Source organism: Pezoporus wallicus, unplaced genomic scaffold (assembly GCF_028554395.1).
Source record: "Pezoporus wallicus isolate ANWC-B61680 ecotype Strahan unplaced genomic scaffold, APGP_CSIRO_Pwel_v1 contig_5104, whole genome shotgun sequence".
Classification (NCBI taxonomy): domain Eukaryota; kingdom Metazoa; phylum Chordata; class Aves; order Psittaciformes; family Psittacidae; genus Pezoporus; species Pezoporus wallicus.
This window is the reverse complement of record NW_026637335.1, coordinates 1,052,382-1,067,203: the sequence shown is the minus strand read 5'-3', so window position 1 is coordinate 1,067,203 and position 14,822 is coordinate 1,052,382. Positions and strand designations below refer to the sequence as shown.

At 37.6% G+C, this 14,822-nt stretch overlaps 1 protein-coding gene across 3 annotated transcripts in view; it reads right to left on the bottom strand.

The window, feature by feature from the left end:
- BRWD3 (bromodomain and WD repeat domain containing 3) overlaps positions 1-14,822 on the bottom strand; it is a 54,391-nt gene that overhangs the window by 16,301 nt on the left and 23,268 nt on the right. For all 3 annotated transcript variants that reach the window (XM_057404773.1, XM_057404772.1, XM_057404771.1), the window contains 14 exons: positions 14,163-14,263; positions 12,380-12,420; positions 10,088-10,192; positions 9,019-9,172; positions 8,390-8,524; positions 7,435-7,563; positions 6,804-7,029; positions 5,936-6,106; positions 3,934-4,117; positions 3,318-3,411; positions 2,724-2,873; positions 1,849-1,925; positions 702-879; positions 192-308 (listed from right to left, as the gene is read on the bottom strand). In XM_057404773.1, the coding sequence (XP_057260756.1) occupies positions 192-308; positions 702-879; positions 1,849-1,925; positions 2,724-2,873; positions 3,318-3,411; positions 3,934-4,117; positions 5,936-6,106; positions 6,804-7,029; positions 7,435-7,563; positions 8,390-8,524; positions 9,019-9,172; positions 10,088-10,192; positions 12,380-12,420; positions 14,163-14,263 (1,862 nt within the window). The remainder of the gene's footprint in view (positions 1-191; positions 309-701; positions 880-1,848; positions 1,926-2,723; positions 2,874-3,317; positions 3,412-3,933; positions 4,118-5,935; positions 6,107-6,803; positions 7,030-7,434; positions 7,564-8,389; positions 8,525-9,018; positions 9,173-10,087; positions 10,193-12,379; positions 12,421-14,162; positions 14,264-14,822) is intronic.

Genomic DNA, 14,822 nt, shown 5'->3' with positions numbered 1-14,822 from the left:
AGTCACACGTGCACAAAAAGGGAACAGGACTGCCATCTGTAAACAACTGACTGCTTGAGAATAAAATAAAAGTTATCACATTTCAGCCTATCTTGAGCATGACTCACCAAAATTATTGCTATGTACAATAGTCCTGACCAAAAAGAGCTCATCAGCCTAGCTGGGGTATTTAGAGTTGCTACAATCAGTACCTCATCTCCCATTTGTGGGACAAAAGGTGAGCGGCGGGGTATAGTATCCAGGATCCACTGAGGGGCAAGCCATTCTTCACTGGGTTCACCTTCCATCGAAAGCAGTCCACTTGGTTTCTTAAATATATTGCATTAAATTTAGAACACAAGTTTTATTTAATATGGCAGAACATATGAAAATTGATCATACAGTAGTTATCAAAGAGAACTAGGTATAAGGTAAAGCAAATGCTGGAATTTCAAACTTCCAAAAATCTCAATTAAATAGTAGGGAATAAGTCATGTTTGTTAGAAATATAATAGAAGGTTAAAACACCCCTCCATAAAGAGATTATATTTCTTTAGAAACATTCTAAACATCTTCTTTAAAAGGACGACAATGTAGATGCAATACAGATGCATTGTAATTTTACTACAAAACCACCTTGGAGTAAATCTAACTGTAGTGAAAAGCATAAATTCATAAAGTAAAAAAAAAAAAAAAGACACTAAAATGTTAAAAATACTGACCTTTTTTCTAGGCTGTTTAAGTTTCCTTCGTTTTGGCTCCAGTTCTTTTGTTCCCTTCATATTTTCATCTTCAGAACTACTACAGATTTTCCGAGCTGCCTGCCTGGTCTGTCTCTTTGGAGGCTGGAGATTAATTCCAGCATCTGCTGTCCAGTCAGAATACTCACTTGATGAATCACTGCAGATAATAAAAAGTTGTAAGAAAGAAAACAACACTTCGGTTTTCACACAATAGAGTGAAAAGTCCAAACATTCAACCTGCTCTTCTGGTTGTGTGGAACAGATGTCAGGATTGGCACAAAATTTCATCCTCAGGTGAATTTAAAGGAAATGAAAGTGCCCTCTAATTTGTGCATTTCATCAAATTATTTTATCTATTGCTAACTCACAGCGAAAATACAGTTATGGCTGATACCTATTTTCATACTAATTATCTCACTGATTCATAGACTGACTTCATGAGAACAGACTGCACAAAATGCATGAAAAATTTAGAAAACTAGAGCACGTCTAAAAATATAATTCTGACTTCTTTAATATCCAAATAACATGTGCAGTATTTATATTAGCTCATAGCCATTCTAGCCATAAAAGCATAGCATTAAGAAAACAAAGAGACTGCAGAAACTTTGCACAAATACATACTGACAACAGGAAAATTAGGAAATACTGAAGTATGAGTAGAAGATACGCATGCACTTCTGTCAGTATTTCTATTGTCAAACTAGCATTGTTTTTTTTTCAAGCAGTTCTTAATTAAAGACAACATTTTCTTACAAATGGTCTTTCAAAACTGGTTATGACTGAAAAAAACCTCACAAAACAAAAAAACACATTATAAAATGTTTCATAAAGAACTGGGAAAAAAAGTCTTCAAATTAGGAAGTTTTCAGACTGGTTTTCTGTTTAAATACTGTTATCAAACCCTCTGCAATTACTTAGTCACTCAGATAAAATCATTTGTCTGTTCGCAGACGCCACAAATTTTGTTGGTTATCATTTTAAACTACCGAAGTGTACTAAACACTATGTTTAGGTCAGTATAACAAACCTGTGCTGAGTTGTAGTTATGGTATCACAGTATCACCTGTCTTATTTAATTTATGTAATAAACTAATGTTACCAATTAAGAAAGCAGTAAAGATACCTGGAACTGCTTTCACTTTGCCATGCTGCCACAGGATCATCCATAGATGCATCACTTGTGCCAACAGTCTCATCTTCCTGTATGAAAACAAAAGGATTCATTTTGAGGCCATGTTTAAAACGTATCATTTTTGTTTGCAAGCAAGTTATGTGAGTTGTCTCATTCAAGGAAAGTTTTCTAATTCAGGACTGGTTTAGCTTTAAAAAAGTCTACAATTTCTTTCTGTATATTAATTAGTATTATACTGTATGCTTATATAATTCCTATAGAAAGAGATGTGAATTTTAATGGCACTAGAACCGTGAAATTAGTTCTTATGTGTTTGATCAATAATGTTTAGTGTCAAGTGACCACCTTTATGGCTATTCCGTATGTTCAATGCATTTACAAAGTGACAATGTTCAGTCTCATTTTACTTTGCTAGCTTCCTTGATGAGAACAAGTTATATGTAATCTGGTATGGTTTAGGTTCTTCCTTTGCCAATATCAATGATTAATACCAATACTCAATCTCTTTCAACAGCAGTCTACAGATGCAGATGAATATGACCTAGAATATATATGCTTTGTGAAATCCCGAAATAGAAAGTGGTTTAACATAACCCAGTTAAATTTACTTGAAAAATGTTTCAAGTTTCCAAGATTACCCAACCTATTTTAAGCTCATTTTGAATACTGTGCTGGCATTTAGGTAAATGGTCCTTAAGTCTCCAAGATCAACATACTACAGTAACACCACAAACCCAAAAGACTCAATGACCCGAGTGTTTCTTCCTACATGGAGAAACTTGGAGCCTTAATGGCTCAGCACATTTGTTGTCAAGACCTGATATTTGTGAACAGGAGCCTATTGAAAGAACTGTGACGTGTCAAACCTCTGAGGAGCTGTCTGATTCTCCTCGTGCACAGGCATTTTGACTTGCGCCTTGCTGACTGTGTTCTATGGTGGAGCGTGTTTGGTAGGCATGCTGGCGCTTGCGTTGGTTTCTTCTCAAAGACCTTCCACTTCCCGGTTGGTAATCGTTCTTTCATGGGACAGAAGGAACAAAAGAAAAAGATTAGAGACTTAATAGTGAATTACACAGCTAAAAGATGTCTCCTTAAGGTGATTGGATGCTGATTGTCCATTTACAAAGGACCACTAGGTAATCTAGACCTAGAATTGAATAGATATGTTTTACACACTTGTGGTTCATTTTAGTGGTCGTGCAGGTGTGTTTTTTTGGTTCAATATCAATTTTACTTTTTAAAGTAGCAGTCCTTAGAAAGGAAGTTATGCATATTTAACATTGCTATTTGCATATTAGAGTATAAAGGCAGACAAATTAGTTACAGAAGGAAGACAGAGAGTCAGAGATCTTCTAAATAATTAAATAAAATTGGTCTGGTTTTTTTTTGTTTGTCTTTTATTACTCAGTGCTCAGAACTGCTTCACCTCCAGGTTTCCTCTTCTAGTGATTTAAACTCACCCGCTGTAAGGTGTGGGATGGCTTTCTCTTCTTTTCGACAGTGTATAAACTAATTTCAATTTCACCTTTGGCAGCTCGACATTCTTCCTGGACCCTAATTATACATAGGAAACATCCTCTTTATTCAGTGAATCATCACATAACTTGACAATCTCATTAATATACACATTAAAATACTTCTGGTCCCCATGCTATTAGAAGTCTGTGCACAAGTCCTCCTAGTAGTGTCCACACATCCTTCACTCCTTGAATCACATGTTAAAGAAGCAAACTTGTTAGTTGAGCATGCATAATTATTTAAGTAAATTTAAATGTATTATAAATATTTATAAGTTTGAGGGTTTTTTAAACAAGGCTTCAGAAAAATGTGGTATTTGAAGTACTGAAGAAAGATTCACTTGTGAAGAGAAGGAATTGCTATTCTCAAGTCTCCAGCAGAGGCTACCACTGCAATCCTAATATATGGATTTGAAAACAAAAAACCCAACCAACCTACCCCCACAAAAGCCAACACATTTCTAAAAACCCATGTTTTAAACCTGATAACAGGTGTACAGAAGAATCACTAAAAATTACACTATTTAATCTTTTTTCTCTGTCTCACTTAGGATCTTACTTGCTTATGCCTGGAGGAAGCTCATTCACCACTACTCTCCTGCTCCATGCCATGAGATCTCTCTCAGTTGCCATTTGACTGCGGGGAGCATTGTGATGCATTTGACGGACCCCTTCAATCTGACCACTTCTCCGGAGACCAACGTTTGGTGGAGATGCAACATCCAAACCTGGACTTCGAAGAGCTAAAGAAGAAAAAGGTTTTCTTCACTTCTATAAACCATGAATAAAATCTAGAATTTAATGATTAAGGACTGCACAGAGGTTCTTTTTTTGCAATAAACAGCACTTGTTCTATGTTAAGTGGCTTTGTCTCTTGCTTCAGATTAACATTTTTGTGTATTGGCCTTGGGCTACTGGAGATGTATATACTACTGCAACATCACTGTGGCTTGCTATATCTTAGAGATAGCTGAGGAAAGCAAAGATTATTATCTATGAGAAAAGTTTTAAAGGCTTTTAAGTGACCTTCAAATCAAAGCCTTGTCAGCTGCTTTAAGGTTCTGAAATCATGAATCTCTAAATTCTATGGTACGAGAAGAGATGAGGTTGACATCTGAGGTAAGACTGCTGCAAGGTTTAAGGTTTCTGCTGCACCTCCATTTGTTCTTTATTTGTCAAGCTTATCTAATGAGCCACAGGCACTGCTCCTGCTCCAGGCTTTATCAGGTAGCATAACACAACACAGTTCTACATGCACAGGAGAAAACAGACGCTTCAGGTAGCAAAGCAAGACAAAAAGACTGATAGTACCAGAATCACTGCCACCATTGCCTGTATTTGTCTCATCATTTGGGAATGCATCAATATGACTTCCACATGCTTAAATATGGTTAACCAGATGAATATATTGCATTCACAGGTTTGCAATCCTGTATAAAAATATTTGGCCATTTAAATATCAGGTACTTTATACATACTCTAATCAGGTTACACAAATGGGCAGTTCATGCAGCAAAGTCATTGATCAAGTTCTTGAAACTAGCTACTTTAATTTCTATACCACTCATATCTGGAAATTCCCTTTCATACAACTTCAGGGACATACAAATAAAATTGAGAGCTGGGATTGCACAACGCATCAACTGATCATAAGAAGCAGAAAAGAATTCTGGTGCATTGAAGCCGGCATCTAGGCCACTTTCTTGATAACACCAATTTAGATCAAAGCAAAAGCATAATTTCGGTACTTTTCACTAATATTTTTCCTAGTCTTTCTTGAATCTAAAGACAAGCAACTCCAAATCTAGCAATCCTAATGAGCTTTGCCAGGAAGACTAATTCAAACATGTGTAATCAGCTATTTAAGCTAGAACTAATTTATTAGTGGATGTAAATCTTTTAAAAGCTCAGGATGACTTGCAGCACAAGTCCACAGCATCTGCTCTCTTACATCAACTGCACTCAGTCAGCTGTTCACATCTGATTGAATTTGTTTTAAATTTTTAATCACTTTGTATATGAAGAATAAAATCACAGTAGCAGAACACTTACCAGGAGAATAATCTCAAGCTTTCTAAGGAAACACTAAGACAGAGCAGACATGTTTATTTTATAAACATTGATGCTCTGCCTTAGCATTTATGCTGCAACAGGAAGCCATTAGTCTGTCACAACATTTTATTCCATTGACATTCTCTAATTATATGCTGTTATCTTGTCATTATGCAGTTACAAAGTATCATCTCTGCAGTAACTAGCATCAAGACAATACAGTGAATTTTATATTTATTTTTTAGGAAAGATTTATAACAGGAATAATTACAGTTTAATAGTTCTAGGTAATCAGATACAGCTCAGTTAGACCATCATGTGCCCTCAGCTGCACCTTAAATTCCTCTGCTAGCATCAGAGGAATGTGCAACCGCTCCACACAGGTTAATGATGTGTATAAGAACAGGAGAGAAAAGCATCCTCAAAGACACAGTCTCAGAGCTTACATTAACATGTTTTGATTAGTGCTTTAGGAAAAGAAATGATGGCAGTAACAGAATGACACTTACCTCCATTTACAGAGTGGGATCTATTGAGTGGAGGGCTTGGAAGAGTTTCTCCTTCATTAATTAATCTCAGATCTTGTTCCCTCTGTAGCTCTCTGATCATTCCATCAAGGATACTCTCATCCTGGTCATTAGTTTGCTGCCCAATGACTTGTTCAACTACTTCACCATCACCTTGACAAGAACAAAGCCACAAACGCTTATAAAATGATTAATTCCTGTTTTACTGAATACCAAAGAACCAAATGTAAAACTGTGCACAATTATTTGTCTGCTTTGCAAAACATCTGATCACCAGCTGGCCTTCTGCTCTCATGCAGTAAATGGAGGCAAAGTTTAAAAGAGAAGTTACAATAAAAACCTAAATTTACAGACTACACGTAAAATACAAACACAAACCCCTAGAAACAGCTGAAAGAAATTATGTTTCAGTAGGTAATAATGGAAGATCTCTTCTGGAGAGCAGCATTTGAAAAACTTTGTATCTACAATAAAAAATAATAAAAAAAGCCCTTTTTTAAAATAAAAGTATTTTTTTCCATGTCTTTCTTAACTTTCTGCTTCTTTACTTACATACACAGTTACACTGAGGTTACTGGGACAATTTTTTTAAGCGTGCTGCCATATGCCTGGTAGAAGTTCACAGATTTTGGAATGCCACAGCCTCCACGCCTTGCTTCCAGGGAGTTTATTCCATATAGTCCCTTCATGCCATACAGCCACCTTAAACCCTCTTCTACCTCTATACTGAATTTAAACCACTAGTTTCAGAAGACAACTGAAACAAACAAATCTTTACAGTACCATCCTAGTGAGCTGGTGCTCACTACTATGCAATCCATGTATTATGCACGAGTTTTATATGGCATACCATTAGCTACATATCCCAGCTGAGGAATAAGCTGCTCATCCTTGCAATTTTCCCTCCCTGGTACAAGCCGCTGGAATCTCGTGGGATGAGGATTTCCATCAACATCCACCAAGAATGGAGGAGGCATAAGATGTGGAGCCTGTTGAGTCTGTTCATCCAACACATAGTTATTTGCATCACGGATCAGTGGTCGGTAATCCGTATGGAAGAACATCTGATCTGGAATCTGCAAGAAAAGCAATTTAGTAAATAAATCAGTGGCCATTTGCAGCTGTCTTGCTGTTTTGGAATGGCTCCCATACCCATAAACCACAGCTTCTATGTTTAGTATCAGCAGAAGAAATGTTATGACAGAGAACAGATTCCTACCAGAAATGTGTTTTATTACCAAGGCCTGATGCAAAAATTCAATAGTAAAATATGCCAACAGAGGTGAACAGATAGAAGTTAATGCTTGGTTCCCCTGTCTAGATATTTTGTCTAAATCTTTTTGGTTTAGGTAAACAGCAACTGCTACATGATCTAATTACTGTTTTGTCAGCGGCAGGGTGATGGAATACACTGTAACACGAATACTTCTAAGACAAAATCAGGTCAAGACACAGAAAAGTCTAAAATTCATTCAACCCACCTTTTCATAATATTTATTGCATCCAAAACCAAATAGTAGCAGATGTCCATGAGAGTCTGTGCAGGCAAAATGCTGTCCATCTGGTGAGAACTTGCAATCAAAAACAGCTCCATGGCCTTGTCCCTCAATCTGGATACAAGCACAAAGCATTCCTTTCGCAATCATACAGTCCATATAAGAGCATTTTTGCAAAAATTTCACCTGTGCTCCAACAAATACTCAATCCTAACGCTGTTGTTTCTCACCTTGCTAAAAACTGATTCATAACTTTATTTTCTTCCACTTTAATTATTAAGCTAGACTGAACAATGCAGCAAAACCTTTCATTTTCTCTTCATCCTGAAATTCCAGTACAACTTCTAATGTATGTTCTGAAAAAGCTACCTAGAAGTCTACATCTTATGTTAATGGAAGACATAGGGCAAGCCTGCACCAAAGATCTCAGACGTGCATTGGCTTCATACAAGGAGGTTTCAAGGCCCGCATGCCAGGAGGAAAGCTCAGGTCCTGAAGCAGTCCAACTGCATTTGCCCAGCACTGGAACTAAACCATCAAACCCAGCACGGGGCACATTAAGGTAAATGCAGCACAGAGCAAACCACACCGCTTGCAGACCATGGCACTGTGCTACAACACAGGCTTACTGGGTTTCATTGTTTTGCCTAGGGAGTCACTATGGTATAACTATGCCTACACATGTGAATAATATTCAGATGTAACAGATCCCATGAAAGACTTGCTGTTATGCTTACAATATGCAAAAACATACTTTGGTATTGCTTAGTGAAGAGTACAGTTTTCTTTTTAATATGTAGGACTTTCCCCTAATCCTGTTGCAACACCAGTCATAACAGCAATAGAGTGAAATCTGCCTCAAGATCAGTTTTACACAAACGTGGGGAAAAAAACCCAACCAAAACAACAGAACAAACAACCCTTCTCTGACCATTCTTACCATGTTAAAGTAATTGCGAATTTTTGTTCCTTTGTCTATATCCCAAACAAAAATATTTCCATCATGACCTGCTGACAGTACAATCCTTTGGTCAAACGGATGGGCCTCCAGAACAAAAACTTCATCATCATGACCCTGCAATGAGAGCAGGGTGAAAAAGGAAGTCATATTTCTCCATGTAATATCTCCAAAAACTAGAGTATTTAATGTGAGGACATCTCAGTTCAGGTAGTCATCCATGACAGCTCAATTTACTGGATCTTAGAGTAGAACTGTACTTGACAGCAGCATGCTGTTATCATGGCCCACTTTATAAGTGCTTAGACTACAGCTCAGCACAGCTGGGATGGAGAGGGACAGGGAGGAAGGAGAAATCAGCAGCAAGGACAGCTGCAGCCCACTAATCTGAGCATACATGGTGGCCTTCAAAGTGCTCCATTGCTAGCCAGCAACCACCAGGGTCTAGCAGCATTTTGGTCATCAGGTCCTTTCCCCGTAATACATAATCCTCCCAATAAGCATAAAACAACACACTCCTCATCACCGGGAATGACGATGCAGCTTATCCTCAAATCGATTTCAGAGTTGAACTACAGCCACTTGGGATGACCTGCTTGAATTTTACTCACAGATAAGCTATGAAGAAGCTGCCCTGTGGATGAGTTCCACACTTTGAGAAGGAAATTGTTGACCGCAGTGATGACAGTGGCATCGTATCTATCCCAAGCCACCATAGTAACCTTCAGTTTAGTCACTTTGTCCTCCCCAGATGCTACATTGTTTCTAAGGAAATCAATAATTTAAAGAAGAAATGAATCAGTAACTCCAGAAACATATGATGGTGCTAATTCAGTTTGAAATTTGGGAGAGCATGGCTGCCCCCACTGTAACTACTGACTTATGCAGAGGACGAAGGATGTCTTCTGCAGTGGTAAAAACTGGATACAGAAAATATTCAGAACCACTCAGATCTATAGAGTTCTGCTTTTTTAAGAAGAACAAGTTTCTCTTCTGTTCTTCTTTAAGCAATTACCCTTCCTACCCCAATTCTTTATTTCAAGCTATTCAGTTCTATTAAGGTTTTTCATACAAGACATTTTTCTTATCACTCATCAATATGAGTATGCTGTACAATGACCAAGAACCTGCTAAATAAACCCCAATCATTCTTCAAAAGATGGATTTCTCCATTTCTGCTTTTCATTACTGTGCATATTCAATTACAAGGCTGCTTACAGAAGTCATCTAAGGTTCACAAAAAGAAAAACTCAAAATCCTAATTGAACCTGAGAACCAAATCACCATATCTCACCTCTAACTTGAAAACTTAAGGACAAACACAATGTTCAGAAATATGCTTCATTTTATATATATATATATATATTAGCTAACAACATATGATCCGTGAGGTTCTACTAAAACTTCTTTCTGTAAGACGAACTCTGTTTGACGTTCTTAATTCACATGTAAAATACTAAGTGCTCCCCAACCATTAGGGTAGGGAACTACCAATGTATGAATGATTCCTTTTGGATGCTAATTAACTGTGTAATTTTAACAGATAGAGCCATGGCATTTTCAGTACACAAACCCCCAAAATTAACTCAACATAGAAGTAAATAGTTTTCAGTATAATGAAAGACTTTGTTTTGTGTGTAAATGTGGCTATGAAGCATGCTCTGTTTCAGTTTGTTTTACCCTGTCATTTTAGTAGCCATATCCAGGACCACACTCTTCCAATCTTGCTGCTGATAGTGCCATATCCTTGCTGTTCCGTCTCTGCTTCCACTGACAAATCTTAAGCTATTGGGGGGAAAAAAAAAGGAATGAAATTCCGACTAAGGGAAAGTCACTGCTGCTTTTGGTCTATAAGATTAGCCACATGCCCATCTTTGCATCTTATTTTCTCACTACTCGGTATGGAGTTTTCCATCCTCAGCAACAGTGTGGGCATGCTAAATCCTGTGGCAAGAATATTTAGGAGCTTGGCAGAGGACTGCCACTCACCTTAGGAAAGGTGGTACAAGCACTTACTTATACATTTTCTGCAACAAACACGCATACATGCACACAAGTATATATATGTGTATGCATATATATATATATATATATATATATATATACTTGGAACTGTATATTTGTGTATACATACTTGCCTCACTCTCTAATGCCCACATACAGGCGTGTTTAACAACTCATAAAATATCCATGAACTCCTGCTACAGGAAACAGGCAGCTACAAAAGGCTGGCAAGCCAAGAGCACACCCATTCACACCAGCACAGAAGCTAGAACATATTTCATGCTTTTTCAACACTTATTCTTTATATTGTTTGTGCATCTCTGATCTACAGAATGTAATTAAAAGACAGCGAGGTTACAATTTTCATATCAGATATTGTATGGTACAAAAGAGTTTATATCCCACAACATTAATTACATTTGGCTACAGCTAGCAGATGGCCTTGGAATGACTTCAATGTCGTAATTCATATGAGCTGACATTCCCTTTTTAATGACATCAGCAAATCCCTTGAGCAGTTCACAGTGGCAGCAAAGAAAAAGAAACAGCATGCCAAGAGTCTAGCATAAATTATAATACATTAACTTAGGGAGAGGGTGAAGACAGAGAAGGGAAATGCCCAAATTGAACACAAGTAGGTATCCCTGTCTGTCAAGATTAATGCAAGTATTTTCATATTTAAACTCCTCCTTGTTTAAAGAATTCAAGCACTCAGCAAATGCATTTAACTGCCTCACAACGCTTTGGCCATCGATGTCACAGAAATCACTTTTGTTGAAAAATGTGGAAAAAGCTCCTCAAGTATCACATTTTCACAGAATGACCAACACCTTTAAAGCATCCTCCACTTGTACACAAACTTGCATGTAAAAGGCAAGCCTATTCAATTTTAATAAGTGATCGTTTCACCTTTCCACTTTCTTTGACCTGAATTTTTTTCATCACTGTGAAAAAGTGTTTAAAGATGCTTGAGACAAGTTTCTGTTCATTTTTTACTTCTGTATGTTAAGGAAGCTACTACTTTTCCATTAAAAAACATCACTCTAGCATGTAATTTTCAGCACCTATGTGACCTCATTCCCTCCTCAAGACCTGTGCTCTCACATTGCTTGGAAGGAACTATTAGCACAATTGTACTGGTACATTCCCACATAATTTTACACACAAAGATCTCCAAGCACAGGTGCAGTTCCACTGGCAAAGTTATAATTTTGCTTGGAAGGCTCCTGCTTGCACCCATCCCTTAAAACTCCTGCCAAGCAAAATAAGGAATGTGAGCAAAAGCTGGCATAAACCCATTTACATTAAGATGTTGATCGCTAATTGAAGCTTGTCACACCACTCTCCAACACAGCTGTGTGGCAGGAGCTCAACACACAAACATGCCTATGAGCACCTTTATACATTTTATCATGAGCATCCTGACTTATCACAGTTCTGAAAACTGAAAGCTCTGCAGGTTGAAATGGTTCGCTTCATAAACTATAAGGATTACTGTTATCATCTAAACTAATTAGCTGGAAATTCAAATATTTGCCTAGAAATTCACATGTTTGCCAGACCACAGCTCCTTGCAGACTTGTCTCACCATCTGTGTCTGTATAACAGTTCTAACTGCTACTTAGAACTACATTTATTATAATGCTCTTACTCCTGAATTAATCCCGTCTGTACTTAGCAAGGCTACCTGTGAAGTAAGACACTTACACAGAAAGGATACAATATCCAATTTCCAATTTGCTGTTTACAAAGCAGAAGCAGCACTACAGAACATTGCTGTTACAGCAGAGGACAGCAGCCCCAGGCTTGTGGACATGACACACATCTTGCAACATACTTTACATAGTTTGTCTAAGATTAATCAGACCCCATGTGCAGTCTTCCTGTTGCATCAAATTTTCTCTTAAGTGTCATTTGGAAAATTAAATACCATACTTCTCACGCCAAAATCCCAGGACAGCCACTCACCTGTCACCATTGTTACAAAACTGGACTGCAACCACTTTGTCCTAAAGAGGAGGGAGGAAGAAAAAACAGTAGTAAGTGCTTTGTAAGCTGAAACGCTCATCCAAATAGATCTTAATGATGAGCTTCTATTTAGCAAATTCAATCTTCCCATGCATCTCCTACAACACACTCTCTTGCAAATTCAAGAATGGAAAAGTCATATTTGCTGTTAAAGCTTCCCCAGATGTATTGTGTTAAACACTGAGAGAACTTCAGAGAGGTGATGGTTTCGTGTTGCTCCAGAAGTATCTCAGAGACAGAAATGATTTCTGACTCAGTCTCCCTGACACTCAGACATTCAGGAGGAAGAAGCTGCAGCAGCTCTTCTCTTGGCTGAGCACAGTCTTCCTGCACAGTGCCACAGGACCATATACACCCTGGGGTAAGATCTGCACCTTTTAGGCTCCACAGAGTCAGCAGGAATAAAGAACTCCAGGAGCTCACAAGGTACCTATTAGATACAGCACTCAACAAAATGGAGAAAGAGTGACTTAACCAAATAAATGATCACAGCCTACATCGTGTTAGACCTAACATTAAAGCACATCAAAATATTTAATCAGAAAAATGCAAACCTTGGCTTTATTTCCATGTTTAAATGGAAATAAAAGGAACAAATGTTGTGGCTTAGACATGGTTTTGTCTTCTTTTATTTTGCTCAATACTTGTTTTGGCTAGATGCACTTGCTATCTCTCACTCCCACTGACGTCAGACAGCTGACTGTGGTATTAAGAAGGTAGATTTAAAAAAAATTAAAGGAATTGCAGTTTCTTCCAAATGTGAACTGCTGAATACAGAAAACATATTTTCTTTTCTGAGCAAAATACTTGTTAGATTTGTTGGCTTGGAGCTCTGAGACTTAAATGTGAGATCTATAACTCCCACTGAAGTTCAGTGAATCCATTTAGAGCTCAGCCTTAACCCATAAAATATTGTTGAAGTGGGCAGCTGGGCTATTAATGTTCAAAGATAAATGCTCCAAACTTCTCACAGGTGACAGCCCTACCAATGTTGCTATAAGCTTCCCTTTCTGATATATTGTTTATCATGCACATAATAATGCAATCATCACCTGCTCTCATTAACAACTAAGAAACAAAGTAAGATTTGATGCCGGTTTAGTGATGCTTCTTTATGGAATTTCATTAAAATGGAGACATTCAATGGTTTTATTAAAACCTCAAGACTCAAACTTGAAAACTAACACTGAAAGTCATCACACAGGTATTTAAAATAGCTTTGCTATTTTACAAGGACCTTTCTCCATTACCTGAGAAAGGGTGCTTTTAAGCTTGCTTTATTTTCTAAATGAAATTACCACCATGATTCAAAGTTTGACAGCACACTCTAAACTAGAAATACGTTGTTTTTCTTGTTATGTGGATTTGTGCTCACAACTAAAGTTAAATACTCAACAGTAAATTTAACAGGAAAAAATGTCATTGTGCATGAAAGTTGCCTCAATTCCTCATTCCAACACAGACTTTCTTCAAGAATATGGGAAAATCACCTAGTCCCTCGGTTTCCCCGGGGGAATGAAATACATAAAGCATATTCTGCACACACCTCCTGCCTTAGAGGAATTTAAAAACAAACATAGCACAAATTTCCAGGCAATTGAGAGGCAACAAAACTCTCCAGACAAAAAGTAAGTTGAACTCGTAAGGATGTACAAAACCCAAGTTCCTGCAATAAGGTAAAGCAGGGGGTAAAAGAAGGTTTGCTTTCTGATTTGTCTCTTACCGTATGAGATTCTAACTCGGCCATTTTCTCTGGCGATTCTGAGCCCAAATAATAAATTCTTATCACGTGGTCGGTACTGCCTGTTGCAATGAACATGCCACCTAAGAAAGAAAGGGTTTTCTGTGAGAAGAAAAGCTATCCAAGGAACAACTTCCTTTAATTACTGCTTTATCATCAAAGCAAAATACAGTTTAAAGAGAATCAAAACACACGTCCTAAACAAAGAAGTTAACTCTGGTAACTTCTACTTTGATCTGTATTTTCCCAGACTATATCAGCTTTAGAGTAACTACAATCTTTTCCAGCTGTAAACCCTTCTGGCCAAAGGAAGAGAATATTGCAAGCTACAACATTCATCACACAAACTGTTCTGGTTTCCCTCAGAAATTAACACAGCGCTCTCCATTAGCTTATGTGGAAAATTAGATGGGGAATAGTTTCATGTTCTCAATGGTACAATATCAAAGAAAATATTTAAAATATCTACTTGACCCACTTCAGAGAAATTATTGCTGGACTGGGAGTCAGCGATCAAGCTATTTTCTTGTAATGTCTGTTCTATCTACAATAGTCCACAAAAGGGCACTACTGCGTAGTTTACTGCACTGAAATAGTTCCACTTATTTCAGCATTTCTGGTTATAACAAAGGAACATGGGCA